Consider the following 12906-nt stretch of genomic DNA (forward strand, 5'->3'; position numbering starts at 1 on the left):
TCCTGTCTGGCCAGTGCCTGGTGCACGTGGTGGGCTACAGCGCCCAGAGTATGGGAAAATGTGAACCTGTGCTGTGGAATTCCTGGAGCTGTGCTCTGGGGGATGGGAAAAGAGAGTGGAACGTGGGGTACCTCCAGATGTAAAGGCACACCCATCCTACAGATGGGAAGGCTGAGGCTCAGATGGCCAAAGGAGTTCATTCGTTTGACATTTATGCAGTTCAAGCTGTGGGCCAGGCGCGCTAGGGACTCTTTCCTTGTCCTCACAGAGCAGACATTCCAGCGAGAGAGATAGACCATAAATACAGCAAATGAGTAAAAATCATAGTTTTGCATATAAATACTTATTATGATAGATACATGTGACTGTATAATATAAATTATATGTAATAAAATATACATATAAATACATAGTTGACATAACATGATAGCTAGTATCCATATGTAACTAATTTACATCTGTATATAATAAATGTCTTAAATACATTGTGTGTATTCTATATTCGTAGGTGAATATATAATTAAAGATATATGTAAATACGTGTAGTATATATGTATGTAACAATTGTCAGTGCTATGGAGAGAAACAGAACGAGGTAAGGGGAAATCTGTGGGGTCAGATTGCATTTTTTGAGTGATCAAAGAAGGCCTTGCTGAGAAGGTGATGTTCGAGCAAATGCGTCTCACAGAAAATATCTTTATCACCTTATCCCAAATTCTGTACCTCATATCCTGTCAACAACCTCCAGATTTATTCATTTGAAAAGGATTTCTTGGGGCACCTGGGTGGCTCAGTGGGTTAAAGCCTCTGCCTTTGGCTCAGGTCATGATCCCAGGGTCCTGGGATGGGGCTCTCTGCTCAGCGGGGAGCCTGCTTCCTCCTCTCTCTCTGCCTGCCTCTCTGCCTCCCTGTGATCTCTGTCTGTCAAATAAATAAATAAAATCTTTTTAAAAAAATAAATAAATAAAAGAAAAACAGAAAAGGATTTCTTGAGTGCCTACTAAGTGCAGAGCACTGGGAAAACAGCAGAGAACCTATGAAGGAGACTGCCCTTGCAATAGTCAAGAACACTCTTCCATCAGGTCTTTTCCTTCTTACTCATCTTTTGCCTCACCTCAGAGAGACCTCCCCAGATACTCCCTGTGAGGTAGTCAGGGACAGCCTCTCTGAGGAAGCAGCATGTGAAAAGTGAGGAAGCAGGCCATGTATCACATGGGGGAAGGAATTCCAAACAGAGGCATCATCAGGTGCACAGCATTGGGAGTTTGGGAGTGTGAGTCCCAGTCTGAGGAAGAGGGCAGAAGTCTGTGTAGTCAAGAGAGGAGTGAGGACGGGAGAACACTGGTGATGACATCTGAGGCCATGTCAAGGAGGGTGTTATAAGCCAGGCTGAGATGTTTGGGTTTTGTTCTAAGATCCGTGGGGAGACGTGAAAGGATTTTAAGCAGAGGTGCCACCTGATAGAAATTCCATTCTAGCGTAAACAAGCTGGCTGCTCTGTGTGGAGAGAGAACAACTGTAAGGGGAAAGATGGGAGCCAAGAAACCAGCAGAAGGGCCACTGCAAGAGGCCAGAAGTAACAAGAGAGGATCAGACTGAGATGGTAAAAGTGGAAGAGGCGAGGAGAGATTCGATTTTGGGTTGATTTTGAAGGTAGAGATGCCAGGATTTGCCAAGGGGTCATGATAGAGGACATGAAAAGTAAGGAGTTCTGGCTGACCCCCAGGTTATTAGCCTGAGCAGCTGGAAGGATGGAGTTGTCATCAACGGACAGGGGAAATACTCCATTAGGAACCAGGTGTGGGGCAAGGTCAGGTGTTTGTTTTCAGATGTGTTATATTTGAGATGCACGCTGGACATCCAGGTTGTGGTTTGTGTTGGTTGAGTGAAGAGTTGGGGAGTAGGTGTGAAATTCAGGGGATGGAGGGAGGTCTGCGGCTGGAGATACGGATTTGGGGACCATCAGAGGGGACAGCTGAAGCCATGGGTGTGGCCGAGTTCTCTGAAGAATCGATTACCCTCAAATGGATCAGAGGGAGTCATTGAGTCAGGATTTGGACTTTCCTAAGTGAGAAGGAGAGCATTGCAGTTGGAGGGAACAGCTTGGGCAGAAGCCCGTGGAGGTTAGAAAGCAGGAAAAAGAGAGGGAAGGGGAGGTGAGGGTGAGAGAGAATTGTACCATTTAGCTTTGCCCCCAGCCACGGATGAGAGTGTCCTGTGAACTCTGTGGGAGTGAGCTTGGGCATCTTTTCATAGCTTTAAAGGTATTTATGGTTCTTGTTTTTGGGGGGAATTTTCTGTTTGGGTCCTTTGTTCATTTCTGTCGGGTTGCTGTACTTCTCATGGATTTTTAGGAACTCTTTATATATTAGCCTTTTTTGGTTTTGTTTTTGTCTTTTCTTTCTAGCCTTTTTTTTTTTTTTTGTGGAATGTGTTTTTATTTATACTTCCAAGAACTGGTATATGCGAAGCCCTGGTTTAGGCATTTAGGGACATAGTGGTGAGCAAGGCAAGACGAAAGTCTCTTCCCTTATGGAGCTTTGGTTCTGGTGAAGAAGAAAATATAGAAAAGGGAAAAATAGAGAGAGAGGATGTTAGAATCTGAGAAGTGTTATGGAGAAAAGTAATGCAAGGAGTGGGGCATAGGGAGTATGGTGGGGGAGGGTTTGGAATTTTAAATAGGGTAGGCAGGGCAGGCCTCATTAAGTAGGTGACATTTGAACTTTCAAATGGCCTGTCTCCTTCAGTCTGGAACAGTTCTTCAGTCTTCCCTTGACCTTCATGACCTTGGCGCTTTTGAAGATGAGAAGCCAGGAATTTTGTAGCATGTCCCTTGGTTTGGTCCTGTCTCATGCTTCCTTGTGGTTAGATTCAGGTTCTGTATTTGGGATGGGACTATCACAGAAGTGTCGCTGACTCCTCATTTCATTCTATCCGATGGCTCATGATTTTAATATTGATCATGTTCGCTGTGTTCCCTTCATTAAGCTGATATCTGCAGGTTTTTGTAAAGATACTTTCCCTCCCTTTGGAATTAACTAACGTGGATTTCATAGGGAGATACTTTGAATCTATGTGAATATCCTGTTCCTCAACAAAGTCTGACTGACTGCTAGTGTAACAACTAGTTTTAGCATTCATAAATTTTCTAACTCCATCACTGTTGACCATTGTTAGTATTATTTGTTAACATTCTACTGTAAAGAACATATTTCCCTTCTTCTCCAATTATTTACTCTTTCACCCATTTATTTATAGATAGGTATGGATTCATGGTGTCTAGAGCTTATCAACTGCTTTTTCTGTGTTTCAGATTATGTTTCGCTTACTTTGGGTCTATTAAGGTAGTGAACTACATTTGTAGCCTTTTCTGATGTTGACCCAACTTTACGTTCCTGGGATAAACCCTGTTTGATTCAAACATGTTTGTTAAATATATTACTCGATTCATTTAGCTAAGATTTTGTTAAGGATTTTTACAACTACAGATATAAGTGAAATGGGTTTGAAATTTTCTTGTATTATCTCACCTGATTCAAGGATAGAGATTACACTAGCTTCATAAAACAGACCTCTTTTAGTCTTCTTCCAGTACCTGGAACAACTTCTATAAGAGAGCAATTAACTATTCCTTGGGAGTTGGGTAAACCACACTTAACAAAAACCATTTAGGCCCTGCCCTTTTTTTGGTGGGGAGAGGAAAGCTTTTGACTACTGTTTCAATTTATTACTTTTTGCTCTATTCGACTAATCTGTTTCTTCATGGCATGGTTTTGGCATTTTATGTTATTCTAGGAATGTATTCATTTCAGCTAGATTTTCAGACATATGTTCGTTATTTTTAAAAGTTCTGTTACATCTGTAGTAAGTTCCCCTTTTTAATTTTGTATTTGGGGTGTTTGCATTTTCGAGTTTCTTTAATTGATCAGTCTTGCCAGGTCTAACTTTGCTCTTAATTTTTGTTTTAAAGATTCTGCCTTTGATTTTACTAATCTGTTGTTTGTTTCCCCTATTTCATCTATTTCTGTTTTGTCTTACTTCCTTGCTTCTTATTGAGGTTTGCTCTGGTAGTCTTTTTCCAACGTTGTGTCTAACTTACATATGATGAAATGTTCAGATTTTAATTGTAGAGCTTGAATTTTTACCTACTATACACCCATGTAGCCAGTACCCCAGTCAAGATCTAGAATCTTTTCGTTATCCCAAAAATGCTACCTTGCAACCCCCTCTACTGAAAGACACCCTCACCACCTCCACTCTGCTCTATCACCAATTTTTAAAAAGATTTTATTTATTTATTTCATACAAAGATCACAAGTAGGCAGAGAGACAGGCAGAGAGAGAGGAAGGGAAGCAGGCTCCCCGCTGAGCAGAGAACCAGATGCGGGGCTCGATCCCAGGACCCTGAGATCATGACCTGAGCCAAAGACAGAGGCTTTAACCCACTGAGCCACCCAGGTGCCCCCTCACCAATTTTTTTTAAGACTTTAAGTAATCTCTACAGCCAGCTCGGGCCCAAACTTGTATATACAAGAGTCAGATGCTCTACTGACTGAGCCAGCCAGGTACCCCAACAGCACGTTTTGATTAAGAACTTTACATAAACATAATTATATAGTGTGTGCTCTTCTGTGTCTTTTTTCACTCGTTTATGAGATTTATTCACGTTGTTCTATTCCTATTTCCTGTCTCCCTCCCCTCTCCTACAGCCCCCTTCCTCTGTCCCTGGGCAACACCCACCCCAAATCACCACCATATCACCTCTAGGGGGCCCCTTCTTTCTAACTTGCCTCCTTTAGCTGGTGCAGGGAGATGTCACAAAGCAGGCCAGCTAGTGGGGGAGGGGCTCTGCACCGATCCCTTTTCCCTTAGCACCTCCCCTTTCCCCTTCTCACCTCACAATCATGTTTGGGGGCGGGGTGGTTCTTGGCCCCATTTCCCGCCCAGACCTTCAAGGCCAGGCTGGGAGAGGGCAGCCTCAGCTTCATGTTCCACTGCACCCAGACCTGTGCTGAGAGCACACACATACTTGGGACTCACAGGGTGCAGACTGGTCCACAGCGACGAGAGGGGTGGGTCCTGTGCTGGCAGTCGCAGAGAGGACGGGACTAAGTGGGCCCAACCAGTCCTGATGAGGCATCTCCAACCTGGAGCTGGCAGGCTGAGCTTCTCTAGCTCCATCCCTCTGGGGTCATCTGCCCATTGAGGGCACAGGGGTGACTGGTGCTAGAGTGCCCACTGTTGTCCACCTGGAGATGCCCAGGGGCAGTCCCCAGCTCCAGGGAGGGCCAAGTGTGATTCAGGTTTAGCCCTGCGATTGGACAGCAGTTGCAGCTGCTGGGTGCCAAGGCCAGGGGGTAGGAGGTTCCCAGTGCTAACTCTCACCCAAGGGGGGACTTCAAGCCCGATGGTGCCCTGCTGATGTGGGACTTCCTGGTGTACAGAGACCTACTGGACTTGACAATGGTGAGGGGGCTGTGACCCGGATATTGTGGGTTGGGGCACAGGCCAGAACTTCCTGTTGTACCCCCCACCTTCATCCCAAGCTGGGAGCCCCCATACACCAGATGCCGTGAATGCTGCCACCCTCCTTGGCCTGATGAGGCCCCTTGTTCACCTGTGTTTATGTCCCTGTGTGTGGGAATAGATTGTGCTGGTGTGTGAGAAAGAGACATGCAAGGTATGGACTTTTCGGCTTTTATTACAAAAAGAAGAGCATGATCCCAGCCCAGTTGTCCAACAAAAGTCACCAACTCAAAGTCTGACTTGGTCAGGGCCTCTCTGGTTGGGGAGTGGGCTGGTAGACAGGTACAGGGCCCCACTCAGACCACCCACCACTTCACCCTCCCTGTCCCCCGGGGCTGGACCCGACATATGTAGAAGCAGCTCTTGCAGCTGCTCACTGGGCCTCGTTGAAGCGGGTCACCATTGTCTTGTGCAGTGTCTCCTTGTAGGACTCGGTTGAAGTGACCCCATAGGAGCTGCCTCGGGCACCCAAGCCGGAACCCCGCACCCGTGTCTGGGCCTATGTGAGAGAGGCAGGCTATCAGGTCGGCTGCGGGATGGGGGTGTGGCAGACAGAATGCTGGAGGCCGGGGATGGGACTGCAGGAGACTCACCTCGATGGGCGTCACAATGCCCTGCTTCTTGCGGCCCAGGCCACTACCCTCTTTCCAGCCCATGGCCTGGAGCATGCGACTGCCAATGTTGTCACTGCCCAGCCCATCCCGCGTGGGCTGCTCGAAGTCCCTGCAGGGGCCGGTGGGGTGGGGTGAGTGACCAGCCAGCTGGCCTCGGGCCCCTCTCCTTGGCCCCGCGCACTTACACAGAAGCTGCAGACATGCCACCGTACTTCCTCCTCTTGGGCTCTGGGGGCTCAGGGATGCCGTACTTCTCTCTGCGTTCAGCCGCACGGTCCCGGTACTTCATTTGCTGAAAACACGTGTGTGTGTGTGTGTGTGTGTGTGTGTGTGTGTGGGTGGCACTGGGGGAGCTGGATCTGGCTAACAGGTGTGAGGTCCTGTGAGCCGGATACTGTGGGTGCGAGCAGCCAAGCTATACCCAGCCGAGGGACTTGAGCACCGGCTGCCTGAGGGGACAGGCACTGGGCCGGGGACAGAGGGGATGGAGTCCAGGAATGGGTCACACCTCACCTCCATGTCGTTCTTCTCCAGTGCTTCAAGCTCGTTTTCTGACAGGTGGGCTCGCCGGTGAATCTCAAGGTTTTGCTACAAGGGGACAGACAAGACGAGGGGTGAAGCGGCCGGCCAGGCCACGCTGGGCTGGGCTGAGCCAAGGGGCCCCGCCAGTCCTCCCTCGGAGAGTCACCTTGTGGAGCCCGGAGAGTTGCTGGTGGCGGATGAGTGCCTCCTTGCTGGGGAACTGGCGCCGGCAGAGCAGACAGGCCAGCTTCTGCCAGTCAGTGAGCTTCTCCTCTCGTTCGGGACCCCCGCGCTCCTGCTCCTCCTCACTGTCGCTCTCCCCACTATAGGCTGCCACCAGGCCCCGAGGTGGGCTCTAGAGAATGTGAGGGTAGGAAAGCGAGGTCAAGCCTGGCTAGATTGGAGCGCCCCACCCCTCCGCTGCTCCTCCTGCTCCGGCCACTCACTGGGCGGTCATCGCTGGCCAGTTTTGGGAGGTCCATGCTGGTGTGTTGTCTCTCGGCTAGTGCTCCCTGGGGACGGGGGGGGGGGATGGACACACAAATTCAGGGACTCCTCAAGGGGATGCTGAGATGACAAGATGAGGGAGTGGGTATGGAGAGGTGACCCCAACACACCTTCTTCTCAAGGATGGCGTAGCCGGCATCTGCGGTGGCTGACTCCCGCCTCTCGTCGTCTCGCAGGGAGCTGATGGGCTGGAAGCTGTTTTTGAAGTTTTCTTTTTGCTTGTTGAGGCTGCGGGCCCAGCGTTCCATGTCCTTGGCAATCTAGGGGTAAGGGTGTGGGTGAGGCTCTCAGGGACCCTCCAGTGGCTGGGACCGCCAATTCCATCCACTGCCCCTTGCTGCCCTGCAGCCTCAAGCAGTGGGTAAAGATGTGGCGATGAAAGTCCCCATTTCTTGTCATTCTGCCATCAGTGCCCCTCGCCAAGCCCTCTTGGGCTGTGCTTTGTCCTCACAGGCACCCACGGGACTCTGCTCTCTGTATGCTTTTGTCTTATTGTTTTATGGTGCAGACAGTGGCTCCGTCTGACTTCTACACGCAATACTATGCCACATTCCATATTCTGTCCACCCTCCCAGGCACACCACCACTTTTAGAATTTACCAGGTTGTCAAGGAAACACTTAGTTCTTGCTTCCAAGTGCTGCACCCAGACTGTGATACTCTTCCTCCGCAGAGAGACAGTGAAGTGCCAACTGCCTGCTCCTACCAGACACTGCAAGGGCCATTTTCCACACCCTGATGGGCCCATAAGAAGTTCTCTGGGGTAGATAGACCTGGATACATCCCCATGAGCAGGGCTGGCCCACAGGAGCTCTGCGTGCCCATTCGTTTCCACAGGCAGGGCTAGCCCAGCTTCAGGCACTCAAACAATGGGAGGATTCCCACTGGGGGACAGGAAAGCTGGCTGGGTTCACTTGGGACAGGTGGCACTGGCCACTCAGGGAGGTAGGCTGCCCGACCACGTACTGAGGAGACTGCCCTGGCTCAACGTCACGCATCAAAGAGTGGAGCTGGGCTGGAAGCCTGGTCTCCTGAGCACAGTCACTTGCCATACACACATCTGCCTCCCCCACCCGCCCAACCCCCACAGCGGAGACTTCAAGAAGAAAGAAATGCACTCATTGGAAGGCGCCAAAGAACCAGCCAGTGAGCCCCACTGCTCACCTGTTGGGCTGTCTTGGTCTTGTGCTTCTCCTTCTTCTCTTTACCCTCCTTCGAGGGGGCCCCGGTCTCCTTATGCCCGTCGGCCGACTGTTCCAAGGCAGGGACGTAGGTCCGCCTTTCCCCGTCCCAGTACAGGTACTGCTGGCTCTGAGCGTTGTAGTAATACTGGGAGGGGGCAAAGGAGTGGGGCGTGAGGGGAGACCTCCAGAAGGGGAACTGTAGGCCCCACCCGTTCCCTGGGCCCCCTATTACCTGGGAGTTGGGGTCATAGTAGAGGCCAGTCTGGGGGTCATAGTAGTAGCCAGATGTCTCATCGTACTGGTAGGTGGAGACGTCAGGAACAGCTGTGGGGGATGGGGGGAGGTCACACTCTTCCTCTGTGCTTTGTTAAAGAACTCCCTCTCCTCCCTCAGCACCCGCAGGCCATGGCTACTCACGGTACTGGCTGTAGGACTCCTGGGCAGTGGGGCTGGTGGCCGGTGGCAGGGCAGAGCTGGGATGGGTGGGGCTCTGGAGCTCGGATTTGAGCACAGCGGGTGACATGATGGTGTATGGCTGGTCATAGGGCCAGACGGGGAACAGGGCTCAGTGTCTGCCGATGCCCCCCCTACCCACCCCCGCACGCCCCGCCCCCAGGACGCCCCAGAGCTCCCTCACCTGGCTGTTGGCAGCGGCGCCTTGGCTGCCGCTTGCTTCGGCTGCTGACTGCTGGTAGATGCCAGGGGCAGCACCAGGCTGGGCACGGGAGAAAGCCTGCAGTGACACAGGGTCGGCCCCAGGATCCAGAGAGGCCTCTGCACCTGTAATGAGGGACAGGGAGGGAAGGAGAAGGCCTGTGAATGATGGGGCCCAGGAACCCATGCCTGCTACCCCCCCCACCACCATGGGCTCAGGGAGAGGTGCTGGGGCTCACCTGCTCCAGATGGGTCCCCCTTGGTTCCAGTGATGCTGGGGCCCTTGGTGCCCTTGAGGTAGCCATGGGCATAGAGGGAAGACTCTGTGCCCTGGCTGCCGCCATAGCCCTCATCCTGTTGGTAGTAGCTGTAGTCGACCGCTGGCTCCTCGGGGGTGGCCCAGGCACCCTCCCCACCCTGGGAGGCCTGAGGGGCAGTGGGAGGGGCTTATTAGCAGAGGAAGGGGCGCAGGGGGAGGGGAACCTGCTAAGAAGCATCTGCCCACAGGTGAGGCTAGTGTCTGTCTGCTGACAGAAAGCATGCAGGCCTCAGACAAGTGAAGTGTGAGGGCCGCCCAGCAGCAGCAGGGCAGGGCAGGGCAGCAGCAAAAACAAGGATCGGCTGAAGTAGAGTTGTGCCCATATGCTCCCAGGGCTGACACTGGTACGTGTGTGGCGTAGTTCAAGCGCTGGGTGTCAGGTCAAGGAAGACACCGTCCTCCCCTTCTTTATTTCCATCTCCCAATTTTCTTTCAGCCACTTATAAATTCCGTTTTATTAAAGAAGTTGTGACAATTCAGGACGATAAAATAACCACCAAACAGAAGCGAAAAGCAGCCACGATGGTGTTGAAGTTGAAAGCCTGGGAGGAGGTGACTGGGAAGGGAGCTGCGGCGAGGCCCCCAAAGCCCACGGCAGCCACTGTGAGGGTTTGGGGTCCACAGAAAGCCAGACAGCAAGCCAGCCCTCCTGGTTGCAGAGAGGGCGCGGGAGGGTCGAGACTGCGGCCCCGGTGTGGGGATGCTGGGGCAGAGGGGAGTCTTTGAGTACCTGTGAGATGGCCCACTGGGCCGCGGCAATAGCAGTGCTGGCCACAGAGGCAGCATTGATGCGACTGCCTTCGTTGGAGGCCATGTCCCTGGGGAGGATGTCAGAGACTAGGAGTCAGATGAAAGCCCCAGGCTGGGGGGCCAGCTGGGAAGGGACACAGGTGGGGTCCTGACCTCTTAGAACCCTTGGCAAACTCAACGTTGATGGTCTTGCCGTCGATGGTGAGTGGCGGGTGCAGGGCCTGCAGGATCTGCAGCAGCTGGGCTGCCTCCTGGGGGATGGGGGAGGAGGGGAAGTGGGGGCAGAAGGGTCAGGCCCGGGGAGGCCCCCGGCTCCATTGCCCTGTTGCCAGGCTTGGAGCCGCGGTGGGGGCGATGGGCTCAGGGACCCTCCTCCCCGCCCCGGGGGCCGGGACCCTGGCTGCCCGGCCCCCCCCTGTGCCGCCCTCACCACGATGGTGGAGAGCTGGATGAAGGCGAAGCCACGGTTCAGTTGGGTCTGCTTGTCCTTGATGACACGAACGTTGGAGGAGGAGAGCACCGCGTAGGGTGCCAGGGCCCCCAGGATGGAGTCCATGGTGCTGTGTGGGTTCAGGTTGCGCAAAATGATGGCTGCAGGAAGGGGCCCAGTGTTAGGGGGCACCCGATGCTCTTCTCCAGCCCTACCCTCTGGTGGCTCTCTACTACCCCTGTCCTTTGGCCTCCGTGTCTTGTGCACCTGCTGCTTCCTCTCACCTGTTCCTCCTGGATAAACTTTGCTTGTCAGTCCAAGTCCCAGCTCAGTTGCTCACCTGCTGAGAACTTTCCCAACACACCCCCAAAGTCAAGCTGGGCAATGCTCCTCCCCTGCTCTCGCTACATCATGTCTGTCCCCCCACTAGGCAGAGACGCTGGGAGGACTAAGTCCTAGTCACCGCCAGCTCTCTGACCTCAGGAGAGCCCAGCCTAGACACCCTAGGCCAGGGAGAAAGGAAGGAACAACTGACTCACTGTCATTGGCGTTCTCCGAGCTTGGCTCCGAGCCCTGTGCCAAGGCTTGGGAGGCCAGCACTCCCTGGGCTTGGTAGGGCTGTGGCAGGGGGAGCAGGCCCTGGCTTAGCTCCCGTCCACCCAGTGGCAGCGTCTGCTGATCCAGCCTTGCGCCCAGGGGCAGCTTCTGCTCTGCCTCTGTCAGGGGCAGCAGATGACAGGCCAGTGTCAAAGGGGGAGGCGGCTCCCTGGCTGGCCACCCTCCTCCCCCCTTCCACCAATGTCCCAGGGAGATGGGGAGGTAGGAGGACCTCACCTGACTTAGGCACACCACATTTGAAGCACTTCTCACGGCGTTTGAAGTTCTGAACACCACACTGCGAGGCACAGGCCAGGCTGTCAGAGGGGGTGGGGCTTTCCACTGCGCCCTCTAAACCTGGATCCCAAGACCCCCCCCCCCCACCAAGGGAACCCTGCCATGCCCCAGGAAGGAAGGTCCCAGGGTCAGGGATGGCAGAGAGCTCTGGCTGTCATTCCCAGTCTGTGACTCTTCCCTTCACATGGTCTTAAGTTTGTCCTTAGTGCCTCCTCCTCAACTCAGGAATCAACAACCCCTCCCCAACCCCTGCTACAAAGGCCACCTCCTCTGAGGTACCAACTGCTAGGACTGGCCCCCTTCTTGTCCCTTTAGTAGGACAAGTCCTCTTCCTAAAACCTGCTTCCCTCTTAAGGAACCTTCAATGTTTTCACCTCTAAAAGCCGGTAGCCCCTCTCTGGCCAGACTCCCACACCTCCTTTGTCTTGAGGACTGGGTTGGTGCTCTTGAGAACCAGCCTTGGCCACGGCAGCCTCCAGGAACCCCCCGCTTTTCTATCTCTGGAGGTTCTACACTTCTATCTCTGTTCCATGGTCGGGCACTGAGCACTGCTCCTGGGCCAGGCTCTGCTCTGCATCCCCAGATGTGGTCTTGGCCACCCTCACAGCCTAACAGCAGGGAGCAGATGTAGCACGGGGAGGGGCAGGTTTGTCTGTGGGGACTCGGGGAGGGGGACGATCCAAGAGGGGCATGGCTCACTCAGCGCAGGACGGCTGGTGGGATATTTGATCTGGGAGGCCCAGAAGTTTTGCTGGGAAGCTACTGCTAGTGAAGGGAACAAGAGATTTTCTGCAGCTGGTGTAGGGGGGTGAGGAAAGAGTTTGCAAAGTGGAAGCTGGAGAGGGCAGGTGACACTAGATTATGGAGGGTGGTCACGCTCAAGCTCAGCGCTGCAGGGGTGGGTTCTAAGTAAGCAGAGAAGGCGGGAGGTGGTTAGAGATGGTTTCAAGGAATGTTATAGGTGAGAGGGCGAGACAAAGAGGCAAGGGGCCAGCACAGCAGAAGAGAGGTCCACGGCGACTGAGGGAGAGGGGGATGGCTGTCTGGGCAGTGGGAATCGCAAGGGAGAGCATTTTTGTGATGGAAGCAACAGGACCTGGTGACCAACAGGATGCGGGGGAATTAAAGGAGGAGAAAGGAGAGAATTCCCTGGTTTTGAGGAGTATCCAAGAACACAGGAGGGACAGAGAGCCACTGTCACTTCGTCCCTGCCCCTGCAGAGACACTGGACACCCGCCTTCTGAGAACACTTTCTCTTTTAAAACAAACAGATGCCACTCCCCTTAGTAGGCACAACTGTTCCTGGGGGCAGGGTTGGGGGCTCGGCCTGCCCTCAGTCCTCCTCTTAGGTCTCAGGACCACCAGCTGGCTGCGGGAGGCATGGCTGTGGAGTTGCAAGGCCGCCTCCAGGATGTTGGGGGGAATAGCCCCAGGGGAGACCTGAACACTGGGTACCAGCCATGGCCCCTGTGATTGGGAACAAGTCATGGCTCAATGCTGACCCATG

At 53.4% G+C, this 12906-nt stretch overlaps 1 protein-coding gene across 6 annotated transcripts in view; it reads right to left on the reverse strand.

Annotated features, from left to right (window-relative positions):
• Positions 1 to 5683: 5683 nt before the first annotated feature.
• Positions 5684 to 12906, reverse strand: part of RBM10 (RNA binding motif protein 10) — a 29098-nt gene continuing 21875 nt past the window's right edge. For 3 of the 6 annotated variants that reach the window (XM_004754958.3, XM_045068366.1, XM_004754961.2), the window contains 17 exons: positions 11340 to 11400; positions 11045 to 11221; positions 10506 to 10666; positions 10229 to 10326; positions 10056 to 10143; positions 9246 to 9432; positions 8990 to 9132; positions 8770 to 8887; positions 8585 to 8676; positions 8333 to 8497; positions 7280 to 7429; positions 7109 to 7174; positions 6829 to 7017; positions 6654 to 6728; positions 6326 to 6432; positions 6120 to 6249; positions 5684 to 6025 (listed from right to left, as the gene is read on the reverse strand). In XM_004754958.3, coding sequence (XP_004755015.1) covers positions 5900 to 6025; positions 6120 to 6249; positions 6326 to 6432; positions 6654 to 6728; positions 6829 to 7017; positions 7109 to 7174; positions 7280 to 7429; positions 8333 to 8497; positions 8585 to 8676; positions 8770 to 8887; positions 8990 to 9132; positions 9246 to 9432; positions 10056 to 10143; positions 10229 to 10326; positions 10506 to 10666; positions 11045 to 11221; positions 11340 to 11400 — 2133 coding nt within the window. In that variant the 3' untranslated portion in view covers positions 5684 to 5899. The remainder of the gene's footprint in view (positions 6026 to 6119; positions 6250 to 6325; positions 6433 to 6653; positions 6729 to 6828; positions 7018 to 7108; positions 7175 to 7279; positions 7430 to 8332; positions 8498 to 8584; positions 8677 to 8769; positions 8888 to 8989; positions 9133 to 9245; positions 9433 to 10055; positions 10144 to 10228; positions 10327 to 10505; positions 10667 to 11044; positions 11222 to 11339; positions 11401 to 12906) is intronic. The other 3 variants (XM_004754959.3, XM_004754963.3, XM_004754960.3) reach the window with 2 other exon arrangements.

Source organism: Mustela putorius, unplaced genomic scaffold (assembly GCF_011764305.1).
Source record: "Mustela putorius furo isolate JIRA1106 unplaced genomic scaffold, ASM1176430v1.1 tig00003903_pilon_pilon_pilon, whole genome shotgun sequence".
Taxonomy (NCBI): Eukaryota; Metazoa; Chordata; class Mammalia; order Carnivora; family Mustelidae; genus Mustela; species Mustela putorius.